The following is a 13,657-nucleotide window of genomic DNA, read 5'->3' as shown; positions in this document are numbered from 1 at the left end:
TTATTATGCAATTTTCCATTTCTTGTTAGTCATCACACGGTTACTCAGCATGCAATATTTGGGATTGTATTTACAATGTTTTTCCCTGGAATGTCTGGGCTCTTGTGTATGTTTGTTCATGCGTAGACGCCCGTATGTGTATGCGTTACATCTAGGTGTGTGTGCATGCGTGTGTGTGTGTGACATTTAGGTGTGTGTGCGTGCGTGTGTGTGTGTGACATTTAGGTGTGTGTGCGTGCGTGTGTGTGTGTGCTCCATTGAGGTTATTTTCTTTGTCATGCAACTTGTCACTTCTTCTTTTTCTGACTTATTTTTCCTGACGCTTTCAACTACAATTCATTTACTGGAATCTGGCGTAACCTACAAATGTCACTTGTTTTCGAATTCCCTGGTCTGGTGTTTGTATCCGTTAGTTTGCGGTTAAATTATCAAATTAGGTACGGTACCGGTACAATTATGACCGAATGACTTCTCGACCTTCTACCCTGAAATCAGGCCCCGTTTCTACATTCCTTCCCCGCGGAATCGTTTTTATTTCCACTATTCTGCCAAGGTGATGCGCCTAAAATCTGCAGTTTTATAATCAACCCATCCAATCGAGAAGTCACTATCTGGGGTCCCTTGTTTTTCTGTTTTTGATTACAACGCAGGGAAAACGACTGTGTCAGTCCTGGCCAGCTGCCAGCGGTCGGTCCTTTCCCTTAGATCTTAACAATGCGTCTGTATTTCATTCACTTCTAAGGAAAATCTATACTAGCCTACTTCACTTATTTCCAAATTTATCGAATTTCTGGGAAATAGCACTGACTGGCGGTTGGTGCTCAAACATACATACTCTAAGCATCGTTATCCTGTTAATTAGTGACAATTGTTTCACACTTCAAACTCATGCAAATTCTCACACAGCTTAAAATCTGGCATTTTTCTCGTTCAACATACATTGACCTTTAACTAATCAGTTCCAACAGGTTCTTTTGATTGAATAAGCATTTTATACTTTTACTCTTGATTTGGCTTATTTAAAGCAGATCTCCTATACATTGTTATTGTGCGCGCTGTTTGCATAGGTAAAATACTTGTTTTGCGCCTCTATCAGAGTTTTTCAGTTGTAATAATAGCTTATAATATTAACAATCCTTGCCGACAACGCCATTTTGATGTTGGAACATTCTTTACACAATTTTACTTGATCAAATAGTTATTCAAAGAAAGGTTATCTTACTGTAATGTTTTTAGGGTCCTTAAATAAAGAGGATGTCAGACGAGAAAAAGGTTAATCCAGGTTTATTGCCTCTCATGCAAGTTGATACAGCAAAGTTTTAGTTCACACAAAGCTAAAGCCTTATCACATAGATGTTTGGCTTATAAGCCCTGATTTACATTCCTTTAGTCTAAACAAGGTATGTCCAAACGGTCTGCCGTTTGGTCATTGGTCAGTCGTTATCAGTACAGATTTCAATTGGTCATTCTACTTGTTGCCATTTACGGAAGACAGGAAATGATAGTGTCCTCTGAAGCAATGTTGGGCAAGTCCGCCCAAACTGTGAATCACACCGTTAACCTGACCCGAATAACACCACCAAAATAGATCTTGACCTTTGGAGTCACGGCCTGTCCAGGAGGGGGCAAAAACCCACCTCAGTGACCAAGGCGAGAATCTGCACTGAACAGTCCTGCAAACGTCTTTCAATAAGATCTTGGCTTAGTGTGAGAGAGAGGACAGGTCTGGCCCTGTGAGTGTATGTGTGTGTATGTGTGTGTGTGTGTGTGTGAGTGAGTGTGTGCATGTGTGTGTGAGTGTATGTGTGTGTGTGCCCGTGTGTGCATGTGTGTGTGTGAGTGTGCGTGTGTGTGTGTGTGTGTGTATAACAGAACTGTGTGAGTGTGTGCGTGTGTGTGTGAGAGAGAGAGAGAGAGAGAGGACAGGAAGTCTCACCTGTGGATCTGGTCCTGGCGGCTGGAGCGGACCGGCGCCAGGCCGTCGATCTCATCAAAGAAGATGATGGAAGGACGCATCTGGTACGCCTGCAGTTACACAACAACACAACCAGCCCTCTGTCACCAGACCACGGGGACATCACCTGTCTCTGTCACCAGACCACGGGGACATCACCTGTCTCTGTCACCAGACCACGGGGACATCACCTGTCTCTGTCACCAGACCACGGGGACATCACCTGTCTCTGTCACCAGACCACGGGGACATCACCTGTCTTTGTCACCAGACCACGGGGACATCACCTGTCTCTGTCACCAGACCACGGGGACATCACCTGTCTCTGTCACCAGACCACGGGGACATCGCACCTGTCTCTGTCACCAGACCACGGGGACATCACCTTTCTCTGTCACCAGACCACGGGGACATCACCTGTCTCTGTCACCAGACCACGGGGACATCACCTGTCTCTGTCACCAGACCACGGGGACATCACCTGTCTTTGTCACCAGACCACGGGGACATCGCACCTGTCTCTTCTCAGAATTATTCTCTACCTCTTCTGTTCTCTATCTTTCTGCAGCTGTAATACGCAAATGTCCCCTCCTGAGGATCATTAAAGTTATATCTTATCTTTATATCGTATCTGAAGTCAGTGATACGGATTCAGACAACACAGCTACATCCAGGCCCAATCATCACATCCAGGCCAACACACCAAATCATTTCAATCGTTACTTTATCTGAGCTTGACTGTTCTTTTCTGACAACGCGGAACCAGTGGGGCTGCTCCCAGCAACGCAAGCCCCGCCCACCTGGCGCTCCGCGCCGACTCCAGCAAACGATGAGAGTTATTTTAGTCTCTTTTTTATTTATTTTGGAATTTGCTGCACTTTCATTTTGTATCTGAGCTGTTGTAAATGTGCTGTACAAATAAAGGTGACTTGACTTGACTTCACCTGGCCGGACTCCAGAATGTGTTCTGGCTGGGTTAGGGGTTAGGGTTCTGCTGCTCCAGACCGTGTTCTGGCTGGGTTAGGGTTAAGGTTCGGCTGCTCCAGACCGTGTTCTGGCTGTGTTAGGGTTAGGGTTCTGCTGCTCCAGACCGTGTTCTGGCTGGGTTAGGGTTAAGGTTCGGCTGCTCTAGACCGTGTTCTGGCTGTGTTAGGGTTAAGGTTCGGCTGCTCCAGACCGTGTTCTGGCTGGGTTAGGGTTAAGGTTCGGCTGCTCCAGACCGTGTTCTGGCTGGGTTAGGGTTAAGGTTCGGCTGCTCCAGACCGTGTTCTGGCTGGGTTAGGGTTAAGGTTCGGCTGCTCCAGACCGTGTTCTGGCTGGGTTAGGGTTAGGGTTCCGTACCTGTTTGAACAGCAGGCGCAGCGAGCGCTCCGACTCGCCCACCCACTTGCTGAGGCAGTCGGCGCCCTTCCTCATGAAGAAGTTCACCTTCCTGTCACCATGGCTGCACTCGTTCGCCAGCGCCCTGGCCACCAGGGTCTTCCCCGTACCCGGGGGGCCATAGAACAGACAGCCCCTGGGGGGGGATGGAGGGAGGGAGACAGACAGAGAGAGAGAGGGAGAGAGGGAGGAACAAAAACTATCTTTAGGAACAACAAATAAATGAAGCACCACTACAGCAGACATGTTGAACCCTAGATGAATAACCGTGAGTCACATTTACATTTACAGGTGTGTTACTGTTTTGTAATCTCAGCATCTTCTGACTTTTACATCAGAAGAGGGTTAAATGCATAACACTACATAAAGGACAGAATTAATATGGTTACTGGTCTTAAGGCGTCACCGCGGCGACGGTTAACCTCTGACCTCGGGGGCTGGATCTTGAACCTGTCAAAGACCTCCGGGTAGATCAGGGGGAAGACCACCATCTCCTTCAGCGACGCGATGTGACTGGTCAGACCGCCCACGCTGTCAAAACACACCTGCCAGGGAGGAGGAGGAGGGAGGGGGAGGAGGAGGAGGAAGGAGAGGTAGGTGGATGGAGGAGGAGGAGGAGGAGGGAGAGGTAGGTGGATGGGAGAGGAGGAGGAGGAGGGAGGAGGAGGGAGAGGTAGATGGATGGGAGAGGAGGAGGAGGGAGGAGGAGGGAGAGGTAGGTGGATGGGAGAGGAGGGAGGAGGAGGAGGAGGGAGAGGTAGGTGGATGGGAGAGGAGGGAGGAGGAGGAGGAGGGAGAGGTAGGTGGATGGGAGAGGAGGGAGGAGAAGGGAGAGGTAGGTGGATGGGAGAGGAGGGAGGAGGAGGAGGGAGAGGTAGGTGGATGGGAGAGGAGGAGGAGGGAGAGGTAGGTGGATGGGAGAGGAGGAGGAGGGAGGAGGAGGGAGAGGTAGGTGGATGGGAGAGGAGGGAGGAGGAGGAGGAGGGAGAGGTAGATGGATGGGAGAGGAGGTAGGAGGAGGAGGAGGAGGAGGGAGAGGTAGGTGGATGGGAGAGGAGGGAGGAGGAGGAGGAGGGAGAGGTAGATGGATGGGAGAGGAGGTAGGAGGAGGAGGAGGAGGAGGGAGAGGTAGGTGGATGGGAGAGGAGGGAGGAGGAGGAGGAGGGAGAGGTAGGTGGATGGGAGAGGAGGGAGGAGGAGGAGGAGGAGGGAGAGGTAGGTGGATGGGAGAGCAGGGAGGAGGAGGAGGAGGGAGAGGTAGATGGATGGGAGAGGAGGTAGGAGGAGGAGGAGGAGGAGGGAGAGGTAGGTGGATGGGAGAGGAGGGAGGAGGAGGAGGGAGAGGAGGGAGGAGGAGGAGGAGGGAGAGGTAGGTGGATGGAGGGGGAGGGGGGGTCATTTCATTACAATGTTATACAGAGACTGAATAAACTAGTCCCTGTAGATTAAACACAATTTGATTTGATTGGTTTTGCTTTGATTTCAAACAATTTGTTTTCCACTCTAGTTGTGGACTGACCGACTGGTCGATGTCCATGGGGTCGACGTCAGCCAGGCTCCCTCCCATCTTCATCCTGTCCCTGCGGCTTCTCTCAGAGCCCTCCGTGCGCAGGTTGAGAGGCTGGCAGCTGAGGAGAAAAAGCCTTTTCAACCTGTCCTGAGTAGAGCTCAACGCCGAACTGACCTCCCCACCCGAGTGTTCAGCAGCAGAGGAAGAGTTAAGCGCCTCAAACTGAAATTAGTTCTGTGTCAGATTCTGTTTGTGAGAGCAGCTCATGAGCCAGAGATCATCACGTCCTTACTGGTTTCTGCCACAGAATGCATCACCGTGGAGACGGCATCGGAACTACAGACTCGGAACCTTGGGTCTAACTGTGACATCATCAACCACTGCCGGTGATGTCATAGACATACACACAGGAGTGGTAATGACTGGTTTCACAGTTCAGTTCAATTCAAATTACTTTTTTATTCCTACATGTAGTGTATACAAAGACACAGTGATATATTCACTGACCACTTGGTTCACCAATTAAGTTAATGTTGATTTTTATTTGACCAAGAGGGACAATGTGCATTAATGAACAATTAGTGATTAAGTGTAAATGCACCCAATTATAGCCAAAATGCTGGTTTCCACTGGCAGTCCCCCTGCCAGTTAAAAGGCTTCCTATAGTAAAAGGTTAATTGCACAATATATCAAAGATAAAACGGTACAGTACACATTCACCATGTGGTTCCTGAGTTTACCTCTGCTCGGCATCCTCCTCATCAGAATCCTCGTCCGAGGAGCTGGCCTCACGCCTGTGCCACGTGTGTTTCCTTCTGGAAGGTAAAGTTCACCAGGCCAGAGCAGCCCGCGTCATGTGACAGCCTCTAACTCCTCCTTCAGCAGCACATAGAACTAGGAGGTGTTCATGTCGTTGCTAGGAGACCAGACTCACCTGCCGAGTATGGAGCCCACCCTGATGAGAGAGAGAAAGAGAAAGGAAGAGAGAGAGAGAGAAATACTGAGCCTCCTGACAGGCATGTACCTGCAGAGCTGTTCAAGCTTCACTAACACATCCTCCCAGTCTCTGGGCTGAGCCAACTCTTCTGAGGCTCCAACCGCTGGCTATTACTGCAACTAAAGTATGCCACCGTACAATACAGTACAACTCAGCAGTGTAGTGTGTAGTCTGGTGTGTAGTCTGGTGTGTAGTCTAGTGTGTATGGTGTGTATGGTGTGTAGTCTGGTCTGTATGATGTGAAGTCCGGTGTGTAGTCTGGTGTGTAGTTTGGTGTGTATGGTGTGTGGTCTGGTGTGTATGCCGTGTAGTCTGGTGTGTAGTCTGGTGTGTATGGTGTGTAGTCTAGTGTGTAGTCTGGTGTGTAGTCTGGTGTGTATGGTGTGTGGTCTGGTGTGTAGTCTGGTGTGTGGTCTGGTGTGTAGTCTGGTGTGTATAGTGTGTAGTCTGGTGTGTATGGTGTGTATGGTGTGTGGTCTGGTGTGTAGTCTGGTGTGTATAGTGTGTAGTCTGGTGTGTAGTCTAGTGTGTATGGTGTGTATTCTGGTGTGTGGTCTGGTGTGTAGTCTGGTGTGTAGTCTGGTGTGTATGGTGTGTAGTTTGGTGTGTATGGTGCGTAGTCTGGTGTGTAGTATAGTGTGTATGGTGTGTAGTCTGGTGTGTAGTCTAGTGTGTATGGTGTGTGGTCTGGTGTGTATTCTGGTGTGTAGTCTAGTGTGTATGGTGTGTAGTCTGGTATGTAGTCTAGTGTGTATGGTGTGTAGTCTGGTGTGTATGGTGTGTAGTCTGGTGTGTAGTCTAGTGTGTATGGTGTGTAGTCTAGTGTGTATGGTGTGTAGTCTGGTGTGTAGTCTAGTGTGTATGGTGTGTAGTCTGGTGTGTAGTCTAGTGTGTATGGTGTGTAGTCTGGTATGTAGTCTAGTGTGTATGATGTGTAGTCTGGTGTGTAGTCTAGTGTGTATGGTGTGTGGTCTGGTGTGTATTCTGGTGTGTAGTCTAGTGTGTATGGTGTGTAGTCTGGTGTGTATGGTGTGTAGTCTGGTGTGTAGTCTAGTGTGTATGGTGTGTAGTCTAGTGTGTATGGTGTGTAGTCTGGTGTGTAGTCTAGTGTGTATGGTGTGTAGTCTGGTGTGTAGTCTAGTGTGTATGGTGTGTAGTCTGGTATGTAGTCTAGTGTGTATGATGTGTAGTCTGGTGTGTAGTCTAGTGTGTATGGTGTGTAGTCTGGTGTGTAGTCTGATGTGTAGTCTGGTGTGTATGGTGTGTAGTCTGGTGTGTAGTCTGGTGTATAGTCTGGTGTGTATGGTGTGTAGTCTGGTGTGTAGTCTGGTGTGTATGGTGTGTAGTCTGGTGTGTATGGTGTGTAGTTTGGTGTGTATGGTGTGTAGTCTGGTGTGTAGTCTAGTGTGTATGGTGTGTAGTCTGGTGTGTATGGTGTGTAGTCTGGTGTGTAGTGTTCAGGAATTTACATCCAAACACCTTAAACCTTTGTCCTCTCTCTCCTTTTGTAATTCATCACCTCCCCCAAATATTCACATAGCTGTGCTAACATACAAAATGGCTTCCAGGAGGCTATCTGTCTACAACAGAATAACCATCCTTTGTCATCCTTTGTCCCCAATTGCCGCCTTTTTCTCATGTCACATGTCTGTACTCTTGGCCACGCCTGCCATTTCATATGACGTACAATGGGGTAGCCAATCACATCCTGGAAGCACCGTACCTTTGTTTTGATTGCATATAAGGCACAGCAAAACCCATAATCGGGACTTCGCTGACTAACCACTCGTTGTTCAGGAAGTCCTTGCGCTCGTATGTTTTTCACAATAAACCAGACTTAACCTTTTGAGCGAATCTTGGTAAATCCTTTTTGACTAGATCAGTTAAAATACGATCACAGTTGGCGACGCGGATGAAAATGGGAGGACTGCCTGCGTGTTGCTTCGGGATTCCAGTGGATGAACTGGTCAGCAGACGTGTCGGTCCATTATAGTGGGCGTTGGAAAATCAATCTTCTCTCTTGCGCCAGAGCGCACGCCGAGATTATTTCCTCAGTTCTTCCACTGGATTCTTGAAGCTCACAGGTACGTTTAAACGAACCCTCTTATGGTTCTGAGTTGTATTTGCCTTGTTTTAGTTTCGGATTGTGATGGTCTGGCGTATTGTTGAAAGCAAAACTCCCCGGGGAAGGTGGTGGCGAAAGGCGTTGTTTTTAACAATGGCAGTTTAGGAGTGGATATTGCATTGTTCTCTGACTTCGTCCTTGTTTAGGCTACCGGGGTTCTCTTCAGAAGAGGTGTAATTTTGGGTTTGGGACTCGCTCCCTTACAGTTGATGTAGACTACAGTTTAGATTGTTTGTCGGCTCGGCTGTAGTTAAGAAGTGAGAGTGCACTTCTAGGATAACGTTTTGGGTTGCTTTAGTTCGATGTTCCAGAATTAGCACAGAAGGGAACCTGTTGAAGTTCGCAGTGAGTGCGATTTCCAAATTGTTGAAGTTCGCAGATAGTGCGAATCCCACAGGGTTGAAGTTCGCAGATAGTGCGATTCCCACAGGGTTGAAGTTCGCAGTGAGTGCGATTTCCAAATGGGTTGAAGTTCGCAGTGAGTGCGATTACCAGCTAATCTCCGGAGTGTCTGTTTTTGTCGTGTTGTCTTTGTTTGTCTAGCGCTATTTTCGCCGGCTCAGTGGGATTTTTGATTGCATGTTTGAGCTTCGGCTCTTGCCTTGTATTGTTTGTTAAGCGCGCCTATTATCCAAGTAGGTATTGTTCACATTTTGTACACTGTTAAATCGTAACTGCTAGATTTCCAGTAGGCTAGCTGGTTGTCTGGGAGACGCAGGAAAACAACTACTACTCCGCTCTCCCGGTGATCCGCCATCGAGCCAGAGAACAAAGGACCAGTGGACTGGGTGAGTTACTGAGCGGTTTAATGTGTCTTTGTTTCTTTCGAAATTGTATTCTTTCCCGCCGTGAGTTAACTTTAAGGTTTCCTTTCATTGCTGTTTTGGGGTTTTAGGCTGCGTCGTGTTTATTAGGGATTTGTTTCAGTATAGCTTTTATTAAACTTAAATTTCCCCCGCGCACGCCATGGAGGTATAATATAACGGCGCACGCCCACATACAACATCCGGGTCTTACATGCAACATTTTGGGAGCACCACTAGGTGTCCCTGTAACACCGGCTACTAACATATGCCTATATGTAACAGGATTCTACTGCTAGCTTGCAATTTGTCTAGCCCTGATGAGATTTCGTTATGCGCTAAAGCATTTTCGATTTCTTACATCCCCATCTGACATTTAGTGTTAAATTTTTAGCTAAGATTCGGGCTCAGCTAGAGGTGGTTGAGATGTCTAGGTTAAGGGAAAAGCCTGTTAATTCTATAGACTGGTCTGCTTTTAAGATTTGGGAGAGAGTAGCACGAGAGAGGGTTTTTAGGTCAGGAAGGAAAGATAAGGAGGTTCAGCAGACGGTCTCTCCGCCATTTCCCCAACAGAATAACTCTGATTTAAAATTAGATTTTTCCCCCTCTCGTTGCTCCGTGCTCACACCCAACCAGGCTGTTCTTCCCCCTTTTCATGCTCCTGCCATTAGCCACGCCCCTTCTCTCTCCCCTCTACAATACGAGTTAAGCGCGCCCCTTTCCAAGAGGTATTCGTCCGAACAAGAACAGGTCAGGAAGGAAGAATTGGCTAGAGCTATATCTGAGGCTAAGTTTAATTTGGAACAACTGCAAATGGCTAGAGATAGTCTGGAGGGACCGCAAATACAAGCGCCACTGATGCGCTGCCCAAACCCTGTTCCTCGCCCTTCACAAATAAATGATGCAGCTGGTTATGCGGCCTGGACTCCAGAGATTACGGTTTATAGACCCTGGCGCTCTGATGAACTGCGTAATATAGCTAAAACCTTGCCCGATCCAACCAAAGACATGAACAAGTTCGAGAATCTTTTTAACAGTTTAGTTCGAATGTATGAGCCTCACGCCGAGGAAATCGCCATGATCATGCGACAAGTACTTGGGTTAAAATGGATCGAAGTAAAAGACCCGTTTGATATTACGTTGCCTTTTTCTCATGTCGATTTTACTGGCCAAAACGCTGCGCTGTTGAACAGAATCAAAACTCGATTCCCTAAAAAGATGGATTGGGACCGTATCACATATTGCAAACAAAATTCCGATCAACAGTTCGAGAAATTTTGGGAACGGCTAGAATCAGTTTTCGCCGCACACAGTGGCATGGACAAAGCGAACGCCGATTATAAAAAGATTTTGAAACAACAATTGATGAATAACTCTCTCTCCTCTTTGTCCGACCAAGTTAGGTTGATGTGCCACACCTGGGAATCGACTTCTCTCGAAGAAGTTGTTGACCATTTCCGCTATGCGGAGCATCTAAGTGATCACATTGAAAAGAGGGAGTTGAAAGAAATGAAGCTAGGTGCAGCCAGATTACAAGCTGCTCAGTTACAACAGCTGGACAATCAAACTGCTGGTGCGAGGTGGAACCAACAACGACCACAGTGGCGACAGAGAAACAATAGGAAGCGTTCTGGTAGGGTTAGGCGAGGAAAAAGGTATAATCGAAGTGAAGATAGAGACGATTCATGCTTCCATTGTGGTCAGTATGGCCACTGGATTGAACGGTGTCACAGTTACCGCAAGCTGAATGAAAAGGAAGAGCCTCAGATTTGGGGTCGAGCGCCACCTGCTGGAGTTCCCTTGAACAACCCACAAGGGAGATTTTAACTAGCCAAGATAGAGCCATATTTTTTAAAGGTAAATAAACAGGAGAAGACAGATGTAGCTGAGGACGTAAGGTTTGTGCATGATGGTGGGAGGATGAAACAGATGTAGAGCCTTTGAGTCTTAAGTTGTTGAGAATGTCTCTGAGGATGATCTTTTAGGTATTGGTGCGAACTCAAAAGTCTGACAGGGTTTTGAATAGGTGTTTGAGTTTAGGTTATGGTTTTCGCTTTGATTCAAGAGTTTAAGTTTCAATAGTCAATGAATGGCCATAAGCTGTTCGTTTATGCATTCTACTGTATGAATTTCATTCACATAATGATGATGTGTTTGTGAGGAGTTGGCTTTAGGCCTTCCCCTCTGCTATATTGACCCCAGTCTGTGTTGAGTGTTATTTTTCAGGTGCTATGGACCCTGGGCGGCAGGTCTTTGAGGAGCCTGGATCGTGCCTTCCTGGGGACTGCCTGGAACCTGTTGTTTGTCTGTTAACTGTTTGTCTTGTCTCTCTTTCTGATATATGTAGGAACATGAGGTTACTGGATGTTTAGCATTATATGTCATTTCTGGTTAAGGGGTCTGTTTCGATAAAGCTTGAGGATGTCGCCTACATTTCACCTGTGTTTTTGATTCAGGTGTGTGTACACGTCTCCTTGGTTAGATTGTTCTGTTTTGTAGTAATTTAGGTTTAGTCTATTTCTATAGGATGTTCTGTTTCTGTGAAGTTCTGTGTTGATGTTTTCAGATTTTCCTGGAGTGCATTGTGTGGGCTACCAAGGAGTAGCCCCTCGCCAGCATGAAGCTATGAACTGTGTGGAGTCACGAATGACTTGAGGGTCATTCTTGGACATTTCTGGAGTGTTCTCCCTGTTTCAGACGGGGTGAGCTTACCATCTTGCTACGGACATTGCTCTCTGGGTGTCAGAGAGGACTGCGACACCGGGGGGTTTGATGTCTGAAGATTGCTCCAGCATGGAAAGAGGATATGAGACAGCGCTGAGGGCTGTTCTCTTTCGATGGGGCTATGTGCTAGTAAACCTCTGGCCCCCGATTTGCTTTGCTGCTGTGTGATGATTTGGTTATTTGTATGTGTTTAATGTTTTTGTTAAATATCTCATGTTTATAGTTTGAGGCACATTCATCGGGCCTGAGTGTTTTTTCTGAGTGTTTTTACAGACAACTGTCGTTCCGGGAGTGATGGGTGAATGCCGAACCAGGAGGCGGGCACAGGACCGGAGGTGTAGATGGAGGTTACCGGCCTGTTTCCCTACAGATGGGCGATCTGTGGTTCGTTGGATGCAGGACCAACGCCATGTCACCGACTCACTGTGAGCGACAGATAAGTATGAAACAGGGAAGAGACCATTTTGTCCGAAGCGGTGCCCAATACTCTGTCCTCAAATGCAGAAGAGGGAAGTTTTAGATATACAAATTTTAGCTATACAAATGAAGCTTTGATGGATTTTTTTTTGATTAATTGATAATTGATGTTTTCTTAATTGTAAATGAAGCCAGTTCATTTTTAGTGTCATTTTATTTGAGTGATGCATTTTTTTTTTTTTCTTCCCCCATCTCTGTTTTATCCTGACTTCAGGACATTTGTTTCTACCCTTAGGGGGAGTTATTTTGTTGAGACGAGAATGTGTTTATTTTATTTTATTTCATAAAATCGCGAGAGAAATTCTAGAGCCAAATCCAATTGCCTTGATCATGACTGGGGACTGGGCGTGTTAAAGTCATTCTTACACTGCCCCTGATGTCACTGTAGGCTACTGCAGACTGGCTCTAATGACACTTGAACAGACACCCTGTTTAAGTTTTCCTGACTGAATAACAAAATTTTTCCCCAAAGCAGGAGCTGGCACTTAACCATGTTTCTGAGTATCTCCAACAGACTGCTGATAACCGTTCCTGACCAAAGAGGGGAACAGGGAGACCAGACCAGAGGACTCAGAGGGGAACAGGGAAACCAGACCAGAGGACTCTCCTTTTGCTCTTCTGTTTTGTCTCTGTTGTCTCTCTCATCTGTGGATCCACAGATGGAGCACTTCATCAGCCTGTACTGGGGGAGCGGGAGCGCCGAGGTGGCCCTCCAGCAGCACGACCCGGGCCGGCCCTACGTGGAGCAGTACCGTGTGGACCGGGTTCAGTTCAAGAGCCTGTACGTGCTGCTGGCGCCCTGGCTGCGCACCTTCACCCTGCTGAACCAGGACAGGGACTCCCTCCTCACCTTCCGAGAGCTCGCTGGCTGACCGCTCTATGCAGACCTGCCCAATGGGAAGACAGACTACCAGGAGCAGATGAGCAGCCTGAGAACAGGCCAGAAAACATGGAAGAGAAGTAGATGTTGCGGGAGGAACCTACCCGTCAAAGATGGAACAATCAGCACCAGGACATTCTGACCTGTGTGGAATAGCTGTCAAAAGTAGCTGAGAGGACGGTCCATGCAGCCGAACCAGAGATCTCAAGGACCTTGACAGTCACCGCCACACTGTCCTCTCCTCTGATGAGCAATCGGAGAGTGACCTTGACAGTCACCGCCACACTCTCCTCTCCTCTGATGAACAATCGGAGACTGACCTTGCCGGTCACCTCCTTCTCGTGGTTGTGGTATGACAACGTGGACAATCTCAACAGCAATGACTGCACCTCTAACCGCACACACTGGAACCTACATTAAACATTCAGAGACGCAAACATGGAAGCTATGATCCAGAGGAAATTACATGCGATTATTCACAACAAGAGTGAATGAACTTTGAAATTATCTTGAGAAAATATCACATTTGTTTACAAGAGTTACAATGGTTGAAACATGAGTTGATAAATAAGTTTGGGTTTTTCCTCTAAATTGACCAAGAGGTTTTTTGCCCTTCTTACACTGGTAACCATTTCATCTTTTTGCCTTGTTCAATTTTAATCAAGGTTTTTTGGTGAATGGTTGTCCACTCTTAGACTATAAATAGTATATAATCATGTCATCTTTTTTACCTTGTTTCCTGTCAAATTTCTGGAACAAGGGGTTTTGGTGCGTGATTTTGCACGTGGAAAGAAAATAATCTTTTTT

The 13,657-nt window shown here is 47.2% G+C and overlaps 1 protein-coding gene across 1 annotated transcript in view; it reads right to left on the bottom strand.

Annotated features, from left to right (window-relative positions):
• LOC311322820 (ATPase family AAA domain-containing protein 2-like) overlaps positions 1-13,657 on the bottom strand; it is a gene marked incomplete at both ends in the record, with an annotated part of 47,071 nt that overhangs the window by 24,733 nt on the left and 8,681 nt on the right. The window contains 5 exon segments of the mRNA XM_084454938.1: positions 1,937-2,025; positions 3,296-3,470; positions 3,764-3,879; positions 4,854-4,962; positions 5,585-5,659. Of these exon segments, the coding sequence (XP_084311064.1) occupies positions 1,937-2,025; positions 3,296-3,470; positions 3,764-3,879; positions 4,854-4,962; positions 5,585-5,659 (564 nt within the window).

The sequence above is a fragment of the Borostomias antarcticus genome (genome assembly GCF_949987555.1).
Source record: "Borostomias antarcticus genome assembly, chromosome: 21".
Taxonomy (NCBI): domain Eukaryota; kingdom Metazoa; phylum Chordata; class Actinopteri; order Stomiiformes; family Stomiidae; genus Borostomias; species Borostomias antarcticus.
Note: the sequence above shows the minus strand (reverse complement) of the source record. Positions and strands in the feature narration are given on the sequence as shown.